Here is a 13,863-nt window from a genome sequence, read left to right on the forward strand (position 1 = left end):
TTGAACGCAACCTCTCCTGAGCTCCTAGCGAGACGAGATGCAAACAAATCTTACAAGGAGACAAGAAGTCCGCAGGTGTGTGTGTGTGTATGTGTGTATGTGTGTGTATGTGTGTGTGTGTGTGGGTGTGGGTGTGGGTGGGTGTGTGTCTGTGTGTGAAGATTAATCGAATGCCGGCCTTGTCTCACGTCTTCTCTCATCTCGTCTCCTGTGTCCACCGCTCTCCTCTGTCTGTGTCCATGTGTCTCTCCTCTCATTGGACATTCTCTCCTTCATTCCTCACATCTCTTCTTTCTCCTTCCTCAGTTTCTGTTTTGTCTCCCTCCTCATCCTCTGTGACTTTGTCTCTCACCCTCTTTCCTCTGCTTTTGTCCCTTCCCTTTTCCCGTCTCTCCCTCTTTCTTCCTTCCTTCTTCTCCCTCTGTCTCTTTTCCTCACTCCATTCCTCCCTCTCCTTCTCCCACTCATCCTCTCTTGTCATTCATTTTTTTCTGTTTCCTCCTCTGTGCTTCTTCTTCTCTTTATCCCCCCCCTTGTTCTTCATGCTTCGTTGTTACAGCCACCAGGGGAAGAACTAGCAACACAGACTAACACACACACACTCACACAAAGAGTCTGACTCCCAGCCCTCTAATGGCCCCATTTAGACAATGTGTCGCATCAGCAAGTCGTATGGCTGAATAATGAGGAGAGAAGAAGAAGGAGGAGGAGGAGGAGGACAAGAGAGGAAGAAGATAAGGAGGAGTGTCAGTCGTTTTCCGCATCCTTCCATCCTGACTGCTGCTGCCCCACCGTAAATGTTGTTCTGTTACACACACCATCAGCTCTGTGACCCTGTGTGTGTGTGTGTGTGTGTGTGTGTGTGTGTGTGTGTGTGTGTGTGTGTGTGTGTGTGTGTGTGTGTGTGTGAGAACGAGCGAGCGTGTCCATTCATCTCCACTATGTGCCAGTGTGTGTGGTCGTTGGGGAGAAATATGGCCTCTGGGGTTTTTGCTGAAGCTCCTGTGTTATGTTTATGATAGGGCGAAAGAGAGAGAGAATGATAATGTACGCTCTTTATGCCTCTCGCCCTCAAAGGAACATCCTCTCTCTCTCTTGCTTTCTTATGCATCACACAAACACACACGGAAACCCACACTCCCTCTCTGTCAACTGACACACACATACCTACAAGCACACACACTCATAAATGATACACACACAAACACATTTACTCCCTCAGTTGTACACACACACACACACACACACACTCCTTCCCGCATGCAAACAGGCATCTGTACTGTCTCATAAATGATGTACGCTCTCTTTTAAACTACACACACACACACACACACACTCTCCGACAGACAGAAAGTGCAGCTGTAGCTGTTTTTTTTCTTAAGTCGCTGCCACCTTGTGTTTTTCTCCACCAGCTGTTACGAGCTGAGTGGGATTTATGAGCTGCATTAACATTTTACATCTTATTTTATAACATTTGTGTTTTCTGGAGTTGAAGTTTGGGTTTTGCAGAGTTGGTTGTTTCTTGTTTCTGAATTTTCTTGGTGCTGAATGACATGAAGAGAGACCGTCTTTTACTGCTCTCACAGCGAGAGCGTCGTCTCTGATTAGCATATTAAAGGTCCGTACAGCTGCTTTTGCGTGCTTTAGCGCCATTAACTACAAATTGTGGATGTGTTATATAAGCTAATTTCATTTATTTATAAATACGCTGCACATTAATCGACATTTCTGTCCGTGTGCCAGTGTTAGCCAGCTGCTAGTTTTCCTTGCCTTGCCACGAAGGATCTGAAGCATCGGGCAGGTGTCAGTTTCTTCATTATTTTACATTATTTGTGCCTATTCTGCAGGTTTTAAGGTTGATTTCCTACCTTCCAGACAGTCATATTGATTTCCATTTATTACCTGGTGCAAGGAACTCAACCTGCAGGGACCCCAAACGAGCCTGAGCTCAGATATTCATCACAGTGAACTTACAGTTATCTTTATTTCATTGTCAGTCAAGGTTTCTGTTGTGTGGCTCTGCAGTTGAAAAGTCTGCCCTGATTGATTTGTTCAAGGACACCTGAAAAGGAATTTTAAATGCAAGAAGCAAGCACATTCTCACTATTCTTTTCACAACATTCATGTGTGTTCACGATTTGTCTTCTGAGGTTGATTTTCCAACAGCAAAAAAAAAAAAACATGACTGCAGTGCAGTTAAACAGCCAGCCATTAATTTTCCAATGTGAAAATGCACATTCATCTCCACTAAAAATAAGACAAAAAGATAAGGTGAGACGGAGCACCTCCTGCAGCCTCTGCATGTGATTTTCATACATTACAGAGAGGAGCAGAAAGCAGAGGCTGTCATGAAGCCTTATGACAGGGTTTCAGACCTTCCCGGCTTGGCGTGGTTGAAGCCGACTCTGGTGTGTTTGCCCAGTTGGTCGGGTTTGTTTAGGCTTGTGCCGAAGCTGAACTACTGCTGCATCCATCTGCTGATTGTGGGAAGTGTCATGGCAGCGACTTCCTAAATGTGATACATGAGAACGACTCGGAAACGAACCCAAATTAAAAGGCGTCATGTATATTTTTATCCCTGGTCTCTATCGCCAAGTGAACTGAACTGCTTTGTGATCCAAATAGAAACAGATGTATAGTGAAACGCAGGCAGGATTGAAAACGGGACAGTTAAATATGTGCATTTATTTCGGTCAAATGAATGTGATCAGAAAATCAAGATTTGTGACTTTAAAGCCCAAACCAACATAAAGCCTCCAGCAAAGCACAGATCAGCACAACAAAAGCTGCTGAGAGACAAAGTGCAGCATTTAGTCACAAAACAAGGAGAGAACAAAGACGATGAAAAGCCGAAGTTCAACATTCATCTTCTTAAATGCCGAAGAGCAAAAAGTTAAAACCCCCCTGAATCTTCTTTAAGTCAAATTACCTCTAAAAGCTCCCCTGATGCTTTTAAAAAGGCCTTTGCTGTGGACAGCTGAACACACGCGCACACACACACACACACACACACACACACACACACACACACACACACACACACTCACACTCGACACGTCTTTGCTGGGTAGTCACAGGTTACAAGCCAAGACTCAGTTTGTGACATTTATGACTAAATCTCACATGGACTCGTCCTCGCGGCCGATGACTGACTCAGGGACAGTGTTGCTCTGCTCTGAGATGTTTGACTGGGTTAACTGAATGACACCAGCCTGCAGCACAGTTTGGTAACTGATGAGCTGATACGCTGCTGCAGCTGATTGATTGACAGGCTGATAAATTGGACCCGCAACAGCTCAATAATTTCATGGATTTATTGATAACCTCCCGCGCATGTAAACAGTATGGATGTGCAGCATGTGTGCTGGTGGTGATGGTGACTTATCATCTACAGTGAATAATGATAAAAAAAAAAAATAAAAAAAAAATCACTCGCTAATTGACTTTCTGGGAAAAAGAGCAGTGGCATATCCCAACATCCTGATGTGTGTAATCTCACAATTACTGGATCAATACACACCGGACATGGACAGCAGGGTGAGGGTGTTGATGTGTGCCACGTGCTAAAGTCCAGACACATTTAGATGTACAGAAGGTGGAGAAAATCAATGAATTAATCAATCAACTGAAGAAAATGCTATTTTCAGGTCCCACCTTCTTAAATTTGAGGATTAGCTGCTCTTCTGTGAATCTCTTTGTTTTTGGACTGTTGGTAAAACTTCTAATTTTTCTCTATTTTCAGGACTTCTGAAGACTAAACCGTTAATGAAAAAAACATTAACTGAAAATAGAAATGATTATTAGCTGTAGCCCCAGCTGACTGGCCGACTCTTGATTGACAGATCTCGGATGCGGAGTGGGAGGACATGTTGGAGGGGTTTGATGAGCGGAGTTACCTGAACGCTCGGCGCTGGAAGCCCGGTGACGACCCGTACACTCTGTACGCCTTCAACCAGAGAGAGAGCGAACGTATCCCCAGCAACCGCGCCCTGAGAGACACGCGGCATTACAGGTACGCACACACACACGAAAACTCACGCACACTCTTCTCCTGTTGCTCATTTTTTTGGTTTGAGTCGGTGTGTAAGAAGTCAGATCCTGTGTGGCGAGCTGTATCTGTGCAACCTGCTGAGTTCAATCCAACCTCTGGAGGAATATGTATATATTCCACACACACACACACACACACACACACACACACACACACACACCAGTGCAATGTATGAATCTGTCCCAAGTGCACTGCATAGAAATAAAGCTTATCAGTACAAGTACGAACCCAAACAGCCTGCAGACATGAACAAACACATCATAGAACACACAGGACCCTACAGATCAACTCTCAGTATGACAGGTACACACACACACACACACACACACACACACACACACACACACACACACACACACACACACACAGAGTCAAACAGTAACACAGCAGCAGCTCCCCGAGCTCGTAATTAATCCCCTATCTGTGCTAAAACAAATTTAGATTATGGAACCAAACACATTTTCATAGAAAAACCACCAAATTACAATCTGTCTGTCCGCGAAGAAATTAAATTAAACACCAAAATAGAAATCCTCTTAGCGGAGCGCCGTCCTCGTCTGTTGGAAAGACGCTCAGGAGGAAGATAAGGAGCGCGCCGCTTTGACAGCAGCCGCCTTCTTACACAGTTCAGGAGATAAAAACTTCCAGGCACTTGTGCAAAGTGTGAAGAGGTCCAGTGTGGCCGGGCTGCTGGGATCTCACACACACACGCACACACACACACACACACACACACGCACACACACACACCTGTCCTGAACTACTGTTTCCACGATGCTCCCAGGAATCAAGGTGACGTCTGGTGGTGAGGTTGCAGATTGCAGCCAGCTGAGTGCCCCTCACTTCACCTTCCCTGTCAAAGCACGTCGGAGAACCCAGCGTGGACGGGAAACTTGAAAAATGAAAGGTTTCCTGTAGAGCCGGTGTTTGGTTTGTCCGCTCTGGGCTGCTGTAGAAACATGGCTGTTCTGAGGTCGTGAACACACACCGGTTTTTATTTTCAGATGGTTATATTCCATTTGTGCCAGTGGATCTGTCGAAATCCACACTGGTTCTTTGAGAACTTTGATCTTTTATTACACTATTAATACTTGAACTTTTATTTGAATCATTTTTGACATATTTTATTATGGTCATGTGTCAAAAACACTGTGTGTCAACATAGATCCGTTTTCATTGCATTACATCAGAGTATTTTCTGTCTTGGTCTCATGAATGATTTGATGATGTTCACAAAGGGATGTTTGTGATCAAATGTCTTTTATTCTTCCTGCACAAATGAGCAAATAGACCTTTTCTTCATTGTGTGTCAGAATCAGATATATTCTGCATCTGCTGTTTGTGGTTTATGTCATCACTGAATTAAATATTCATGCATGAGGCGTTTAGTTTTTACTTCAGATGGGAATATTCGAGATGTGCGGGGCATGAATTTATACGTTTCCTCAGATTCGACCAGACATATTTGAAATGTTTCTAAACTTTGGGCCCCTGAATGCACTTTTAAAGTTGTGTCAAGCTTAACGTGTTCTGTGCATCCAGCTTGAATTTGTATTGTCTGAGGCTGGCGATATACTCTTTTTATTATTATTATTATTATTATTATTATTATTATTATTATTATTATTATTATTATTATTATTATTATTATTATTGTTGTTAACAAATACCTTGAAAAGTCCAAAAGCAACAATGAATTAATTCTACTGAAAAGTACTGTGTGCTTATCAAAACCATATCTCCGAGCTATAGAGCTCCACTCCACACTGGCTGACATTCACGAAATGACTTTTTACATCCACTGAGGGATGGTAGTTTCCTATATTTTCTGGAGCTGCACAGAAAAGGTAGCTTAATGCTAAAGACAAACACGTCCAGCTGGAACATCCGTTTGTCCCTGTGGTGACTTTCAGCTGATGTTCGCCGTGTGATTAAAGGTTACCAGGCAGCTCGTGGTGACCCAGCTCTCTAAAAGGAAGCTGCATGTGGGCGTTAATTGGGTGGCTGTTTGTTCTGGCAGTTGCGGTGAACATGACTAAGTCCTGGGTGTTTGCTGCCGCTGCAGCTGGTGGTGGTGAACACAGCAGGCTGCGGCTCCACGACAAACGTAGGAAGCGAAAATCTGTTAGCATAACTGGCACGTACATCACTCAGTGTGTGTGTGCATGTGTGTGACGTTTTGAGGATGTATCCTGCAGATGATGGGATGTATGATGTCTGACTCAATCATAGCGCGAGCTGCTTCTGACACGGCGTGTGTTAAACTGCGTGTGCGCTCCAGTGTGTGTTTGTGTGCGTGTGTTTCTACGTATACACATGTCTATGCTAATGCGTGTAATTGCGTTGTGTCGATCGCCTGCATCATCTGCTGTCGAGCAGACATAAGGCAGCTGAGAAGTGTGTGAGAGTGTGTGTGTGTGTGTGTGTGTGTGACAGAGAAAGTGAGAAGTGTGTGTAGGAGGCGGGAAACCAGGGAAACACTTACACATTAATCTGTTAGCAGGGAGGTAGGGGGCTGATAGTGCTCATTTATCTCATATAGGACAGCGATGAAGGGTGAGTGTGGGTGTGTGTGTGTGTGTGTGTGTGTGTGTGTGTGTGTGTGTGTGTGTGTGTGTGTGTGTGGATGAGGGCGGTTTGTGTTATGTGATTATCTGTTAACTCAGTTACTGTGGAGCTCTGGAGTGCTTGACAGGGGAAAGTGATAGCACCCCGAGCTCTTCTAGGATGGAGAAACAACAGCAGTGAAATTCCCGACTGAAGCCGCCGAGGTTTCGTTTTCTTAGAAACGCCTTCTGCTGCGGACTCGCCGAGGTGCACTCTGGGTCTGTTTCCAACGCGGGGCGTTCAGGGTGGTGCGACGGTAATGTGAAGAAAGGGCACAAAAAGGGAATAACTGTTAAAGAGCTGGTCGGAGGAGATTTGAGAAGGTGGAGCAGTTGAAAATTCACTTCATGGTGGTCGACACCACACTGAGGAACATACATAAATACATTACAGTCAAAACACTGTAAAGCTACCAAAATGAAGATTTAAAGGACCAGTGTGTAGGATTAAAGAGGCATCTGAAAGTCAGTGTGTTTGTTTGTCTGCTCTGGGCTCCTGTAGAAACATGACGGACGTATAAAGAGCTCATTCTGAGGTAACAAAAACACAATATTTAAGGTGATTATACACTAATGAAAAGAGAATTATGAATATTATATTATGTTTCTGCCAATAGATCCCCTGAATCCTACATGCTGGACTGTGAAAGGGAGAAAATACGGTTGTATTTTATATTTAGTTTTAAGTTATTGTAATTGGACAAGGTTTTCTTTATTATGTGAATTTGTTAGGTAAATTTGTAGTGTTTCAGATTTATTTATATTTATATATTTCATATAGTGTAAATGGTTAACTGTTAATAAGTTGTTCAAGTTCTGATTTGCTTTGGTAATAAAAAAAAAATCAATTTTTTAATGTCATCGACCGTCATTTTATTCCAGTCTCTTTTGTTTTTGTTTGGTTTTTGCAGTGTGCGTTCAGGCACCATTGAGGCACCAGTAAGATTTTAAAGGATCATTTTCTCACCAGCATCAGGGAGAAAAACCCAAACGAGCATTTTTCAAAGTGGAAGTTTGTGCTCTCACTGCAGGAGGAAATCCATCTTTTTGAGCAAGCTGCATTTTGATAACATGTGAAGTGAATCTGGAGCTGGAGTTATTTTTCTCCGGTTGGACCGGCGGAGACGTTGATGGAGTGATGGTGAGGATTCTTCCTCGAACCTCGTTCTGTGACAGCTCACACGCACTCGTTTCAGAGAATACTGATTATTTTTCTGTGTGCCTTCGTCTTTCCCTCACGGTCATTGAGTCATGACTCATATCAACATTCATTTTCATTCACGTGTACTTCAAATATGCCCCTAAATGCAGATTTCTATCTGTTTTTCCTGCTTCTTACCAGCTGTTGCACTGTAAATATCACTTCACTGTAAATGGCACCTGAATGACAAACAGCTTTCAACATGACAAGCATGCATTCACATGCTGCTTCCAGCATTATTAACAAGGTCACTATTATTGTTATTAAGATGTTACCCAATGGGAAACATCTTGATGATAGCAGGATCATTATATAGCTTGAAATCATGACCCTCGTCTGCCTCACTGTTACCCTCGTAGGAAAATAAGGTCATGTTCATACCAAATTATTCAGAGTGATTTACGTGCTTTTACTCTTTTGTGATCAAGCTGTAAGACATTTTTGTGACAAACAGTCCATCCAAGTTGAAGGATTTGCTCTTCATCTCAGTCAGGACGTTCTGCAGTTTTATGTCGATAAGGATCCTTAAACCAAACAAACAAACAATAAACACATCAGCAGCAACAGTTCTCATAGTGCTCGAAGATGAGAGAAAATCAAAACCTCACCACTGAGAAATGTAAGGAAAGATGCTGTTTGATTGGCAGGTGATGTCTTGGTAATGCACTGCAGAGACACCTCAGCTGTAGTCTTAAAAACTAAAAAATAAAGGCACACAGCTAGAAGAGAAGCTGCTAGATTAGCACTCTAAAGCAAAGCTCCAGTAGAGAAAGCACAGCAGGCTTAGAGAAGAGGCTCCAGGTCTGTTATTTTCCCAGTGGGCCGACGATAACCTAAAGATCAGAGATGCTGGTCTTCGTATAGCCTGCGGGCTGGAAGAAATCTGGGAAAATAATAAGATACTTAATCCTGGACAGTCAAAGAGCGTGGATGCACCGGACAGCTTCCACAGAGACGGATGCAGTGCAGGCGGAGAGTCGACTCTCAGTGGGAACATTTTACTGGTTATTAATCTTTAGAGGAGGGAGCAGTGGGACGGTACCTGATGTTTGTCCACACTCAGACTCCTGTTTTCCATGTTTCCTCCCATGTTTGAATAGATAAAATGAATGAAGCAGTTCCTCGTCAAGCAGCCAACGTTAACATTTTTCAGTCTTTGCTTCAGAGCCGGACTTCCAAGTATAAACTCATTTTTAAAAACTGACATTCAGGCGCCATTTTTCAACAAGCATCTGATTCAGACATCCCAGTTATGTGATGAAATTTAGTGTTTTTGCACACAAAGATAGAGCAGATATTAGCACCTGAAGAGTGTGTCAAAAACACACCGCAAACACAGAGAGTCCCTGCAGGTTGACGTGTCTGCAGCCGCGTGATTTTGACTTCTGTTCACTCAGGCCATCAGTTGCATTGTGTGTGTGTGTGTGTGTGTGTGTGTGTGTGTGTGTCTGTGTCTGTGTCTGTCTGTGTGTCTGTGTGTGTGTGTGTGTGTGTGTGTGTGTGTGTGTGTGTGTGTGTCTGTGTGTCTGTGCATGTTACAGTCACTGCGTTGAAAATAGTGGTGTTTTTATGTTTTAGGTGGAAAGGGGGACCAGTGAGGTGTGAAGAGCTTTGTCTTTTAAGGCAGCCTTTCATTTTTTTGGGAGGGGAGGCAGATTGTTCAGGTTGTTATCATGTAAGGGAGGAGTGCTCTGTCACTATCTCAAGTTTGAAGGAGGAGGCGAGGAAGGAGGTGATAGGAGAGCAATAGGCGGCTTAGGGAGAGATGGGGAGATAGGGGAGAGGAGGTGGTTGTCGGAGGAAAGAGGAAGAAGAGGTTGCTGAAGAAAAGTCAAGAGGAGATTAGGGAGAGGAGGCAAGGAGAGGTGGAGGAGGAGAGGAGATGGGGGAGATGCCACAATCTGCTGAGAGGAGAGATAATTGCCACATGCAGAGCTTGAGAGGCTGTGTGTGTGTGTGTGTGTGTGTGTGTGTGTGTGTGTGTGTGTGTGTGTGTGTGTGTGTGTGTGTGTGTGTGTGTGTGTAAACCACTCCACTCCAGTGCTCTGCTATTATCTCAGTGAACAGGGGAACCTCCCTCCGTCTGCTCTCTGACAGACAGACAGTCTATAAGCCCAACAGCCGCTCCGCTGCAGGGATTAGATCCAAGCATGGAGACAATGGACTGACGCAGTACGCAGTGGAGACACGTCCGACGGTAGGACACGGCGGGTTGATATGGCAACAAGAAGTGCGCGAGACAACTGCTCGAATGCAAGACAAAGGAGAACACGGAGGAAATGTGCTGAAGATGAACGAAGCTGTTTGAACAATGCAGAGGAGGAAAAGTGATTTCATGGAACTTTTGTGAACGTGCTGCGATAAGAGCAGCTCGGTGTCTTTTGTCCCTGAGCAGATCGTTTCACCGCCTTTAAAGTTAGACTACAAGACAACAAGGGACTGTATCTCACACATAGATGGCAGCTAGCCTGTAGCTTCACTACAACCTCCTCTGCTGCGTCTTCCTCTCCCTCGTGCTCACGTCACCGCGCACAGACGAGGGTCAGAGCTGCGTTTATCACTTCGTACTTTACTTCTTTTGGAGTGTTTGTTCTGCATTGAGCTTCTGTTCTTTCATTCGTTTGCATATCTCAGAACATCTGCAGATACAACCCGAATTATCAGCGTAGCCAGACACCACAGAGGGTGAGTGAGTATGACCATTCAGATCAACCAAACACAAGGGATGTTCCAATAACAGACAATAGTGTGGCTCAGCAACAAACACTTTCCGGTAATTGATGTGCAGCACAAGGAAACATCTTTCCACTAAAACAACAGAGGGGTCCGCCGGTCACCAGAGAAATGTCAGCACGTTGAAGCGTTGAAAGGGTGTAAAATTATTACTTCTCTCTCCACTGATGCACGACTGAAAAACACACCAGCCGGCACACATTTGTCATTTTCTGTGTTAAAGCCACGGTGGGAGACGCAATAACGCTCCAGTGTTTTGTCGTCTCTGCTCCAAAGTGGAGGCATGATCCGCCTCATATCTGTCAGGAAAAGATCAATGGATGCTGGTTGGTTAGTAATTATGAAGTTGCATTGTGATCCAGTGATCCTTGAACACTAACTAGATCATGCAGTCTGTGTGTGTGTGTGTGTGTGTGTGTGTGTGTGTGTGTGTGTGTGTGTGTGTGTGTGTGTGTGTGTCTACACTGGCGCCAGTGTCTTTCACACTCAGTCAACCTCTTAGTCATGTTTCCATGAATCACAACATGCAGCTAAACATTAATCAGTGTATTAGCTTTGGTGCCTCCTACGCCGACGCTCCTCATCCTTCTCAGATCACAGCCCTGAAAAAACACAAAGAAGAAAAAAACCCCTGGATCCCGACACTGAATGATTTTTATTTTTCCTCGTCAAGCTCGTTTATTTGATTACCTGCTCCAGTGATGAATGATCACAGAGTCTGGCATCAAAAGCAGATGGAGGAAACATTTAACACCCTGGAGGCTCTGATTCGCTATGAACTCAAAAAGCCTGGGATTTCAAAAAGCACATTTGACCTCCAACAACTTTAAACATCATTCACTGCATTACTTTGTTCACTTCCTCCCAGGAAAACACTGATTTGGTGATTTGCAAGTCAATATATGTCTAGACGTTTGGATTAGAAAGGCGAAATTTGTTTGAACAGGCGAAGTTTTTCGGATATCGAGGTTGTTTCAACCAGTCTGGTTCCAGACCTCTGAATAGACGCCCACATCGCAGATGAAATAGGTCTGATGGCGTGCTCATTGACAACTGCTCTCCTGTTTGGAAAAACAACTCAGACAATCAGAGCTTTGTTGAAAGGATTAAGGATGGCGACGTCCTGTTTCTGTGCCGGAGCCAGAAAACTGGTGTGGATGAGATTTACATAACTACACAGGTTGTTAGAAGTTGACGTACAACAACTCCTAAATCGACATATTAATCCAGTCAGCATGACAAACATCAAGTTAGGCTCAACCACCACAAGCAAAATGTGCTGCAGAATGCCAAACGAAATATATTTGCAGCAAACAGAAACTGTACAGTGTCTGAAACACACAGAAACACACATGCTGCAAATCCAGTTACCACAACAGATGTTCTCCAGGCCTCTAGGGGGAGCACCGAGGGAACAGCTTGATTTTTGACCCCCCCAGATGAAAACAAGATTATGTACCTTCTTATGTCACCTCTGGACTGTCAGAGGGCGCAACACCAGACCGAGCTGAATTACTGAAAAGTCAGGGGTTTGGGCGACGAACCAAGCTAATTCAGAGCCCCTCAGAGCCGTCAACTTTGACACTTCAGACTCCCATTTCAGCCTATTTTACATCGTTATTTATAGGATGTAATGAGCATGCTGCAAAATGTAATTATTCCTTGAGAAAAATCTATTAGTGACTTTAATTATTGCTGAATAGAAATGGTGTTTTCTCTCCATCAGGTTGGAATTACAATGCATGACATTTTATAGATTGGGTGGCAAAAATGTTGAAGCAGTTCAGTGTGTCTGATAAAGCTGATGTACTTTTGCTTGAATGCACTTATTATAAGTGGCTTTGGATGGAAGTGTCAGCTAAATAATGTGATGTAAAAATGGAATCTGCACACCTGAAAGGTCTGTTGAGAAAAACACGGTTTAAAAGTAGTGGAAGTGCCTGTTCAAGCCAGTGAGGTTGGACTGATTCCAGCTGTGACGCTTTCACTCAGATCACTTTGAACAAGTTCTGGATTCATGAATATTCATCAGTCTTAAAGTCAATGAGACAGATTCAGCGTTGCCTTTGTAGTGATCAAATGTCTTTGATCAAACAGGACACAATCGAACGTCCTCAGCTTGAGCCTGAACTCTGGTTCACCGGTCCAGAAGTTCCTTTGTCAGAAGGCACGCTGCGACTCCTGTCATGTTTACCACTGTTTACACTGAGTCTAACAAACAGCACAGACCGCGGCAGAATGCTCTCTGCGAGGCGAGGAAATCCCCTTGGTGTATTGTGGGTAATCTGCTGATGTGGAACCTGAGCTGTGAAGCACCCCGGTGCTCTACAAGAGCGCGGAGTGACAGTGATGCTAAGCGGCTTTACCGTAGCTAGCGCCTGAGCTAACCGTCCTGCTCTGTCTCTGAGACGGCTGCGTGTCGAAACGATCACGGAGCAGACGGCGTTACAACTGTATCTGCTCTGATACCTCATCACATTTGTTCGCCTCTTATTTCGCCTCGGTGCTTTTGAATCCTGTCCTTTTTTTCATCTTTTCTGCGGCGGTTTCCTCCAATTTCCTAATTTTCTTTTGTATTTTGTGCTCTGTTAATGAGTGCAGTGAATTAGAGGGAATTACACTGAGAGAAAACACACCGAGTGTTTGAAACATGAGGCAGAGCCGGTCCTTGAAATAGACTGAGACGGTGGATCTGAGCGAAGCAGATGTCTCATTGATTTCACCTCTTAAATCCACTTCAGTCGTGAAGGCGAGATGGAGAAGAAGAGGCGGAGGCAGATTAAAGACAGAGTTTTTAAGCCCTCGTATATTTCAGGCGTGGATAGTGAAACTTAAAGAAACAGTCCAGCCTTAAACGCTTTAACACGCAGCTGTCGGTGTCGTGCTTTGCACTGCTGGGCCCCTCGTGTTGGTCTGAGTTTTAGGCCTCTGAGCAGACAGAGAAACGCAGGTTGAAGAGGTTTCAACACAAAGTGAGATCCAGATCTCATTACAAAACAGCACAGACACAAGATAGTGACGATAGTGTTGATTATATGCAGCAGTTTCCAACCTGGAACTCTGAATAAATCTGAGATTACAAGATTAATGGAACTGGAAAGTATAAAGAACATTAATTTTCTACGTGAAACGAAAAGTTTTTCAGACTCAGACAGAATTACTGGATTATTTTGCATCTTCTGGCCTTCAAATATGATTTAAATCACACGATCTGAGCGGGAGGAGACACTTTTTGGTCGAACTGGACGCAGCCAGTGGGCTCACAGTAGACA

The 13,863-nt window shown here is 44.1% G+C and overlaps 1 protein-coding gene across 1 annotated transcript in view; it reads left to right on the top strand.

Moving 5' to 3' along the window:
• Positions 1 to 13,863, top strand: part of galnt14 (UDP-N-acetyl-alpha-D-galactosamine:polypeptide N-acetylgalactosaminyltransferase 14 (GalNAc-T14)) — a 120,523-nt gene that overhangs the window by 22,521 nt on the left and 84,139 nt on the right. Inside the window, exon 2 of the mRNA XM_076756124.1 lies at positions 3,843 to 4,012. Within this exon, the coding sequence (XP_076612239.1) occupies positions 3,843 to 4,012 (170 nt within the window). The remainder of the gene's footprint in view (positions 1 to 3,842; positions 4,013 to 13,863) is intronic.

Source organism: Chaetodon auriga, chromosome 18 (genome assembly GCF_051107435.1).
Source record: "Chaetodon auriga isolate fChaAug3 chromosome 18, fChaAug3.hap1, whole genome shotgun sequence".
Classification (NCBI taxonomy): domain Eukaryota; kingdom Metazoa; phylum Chordata; class Actinopteri; order Chaetodontiformes; family Chaetodontidae; genus Chaetodon; species Chaetodon auriga.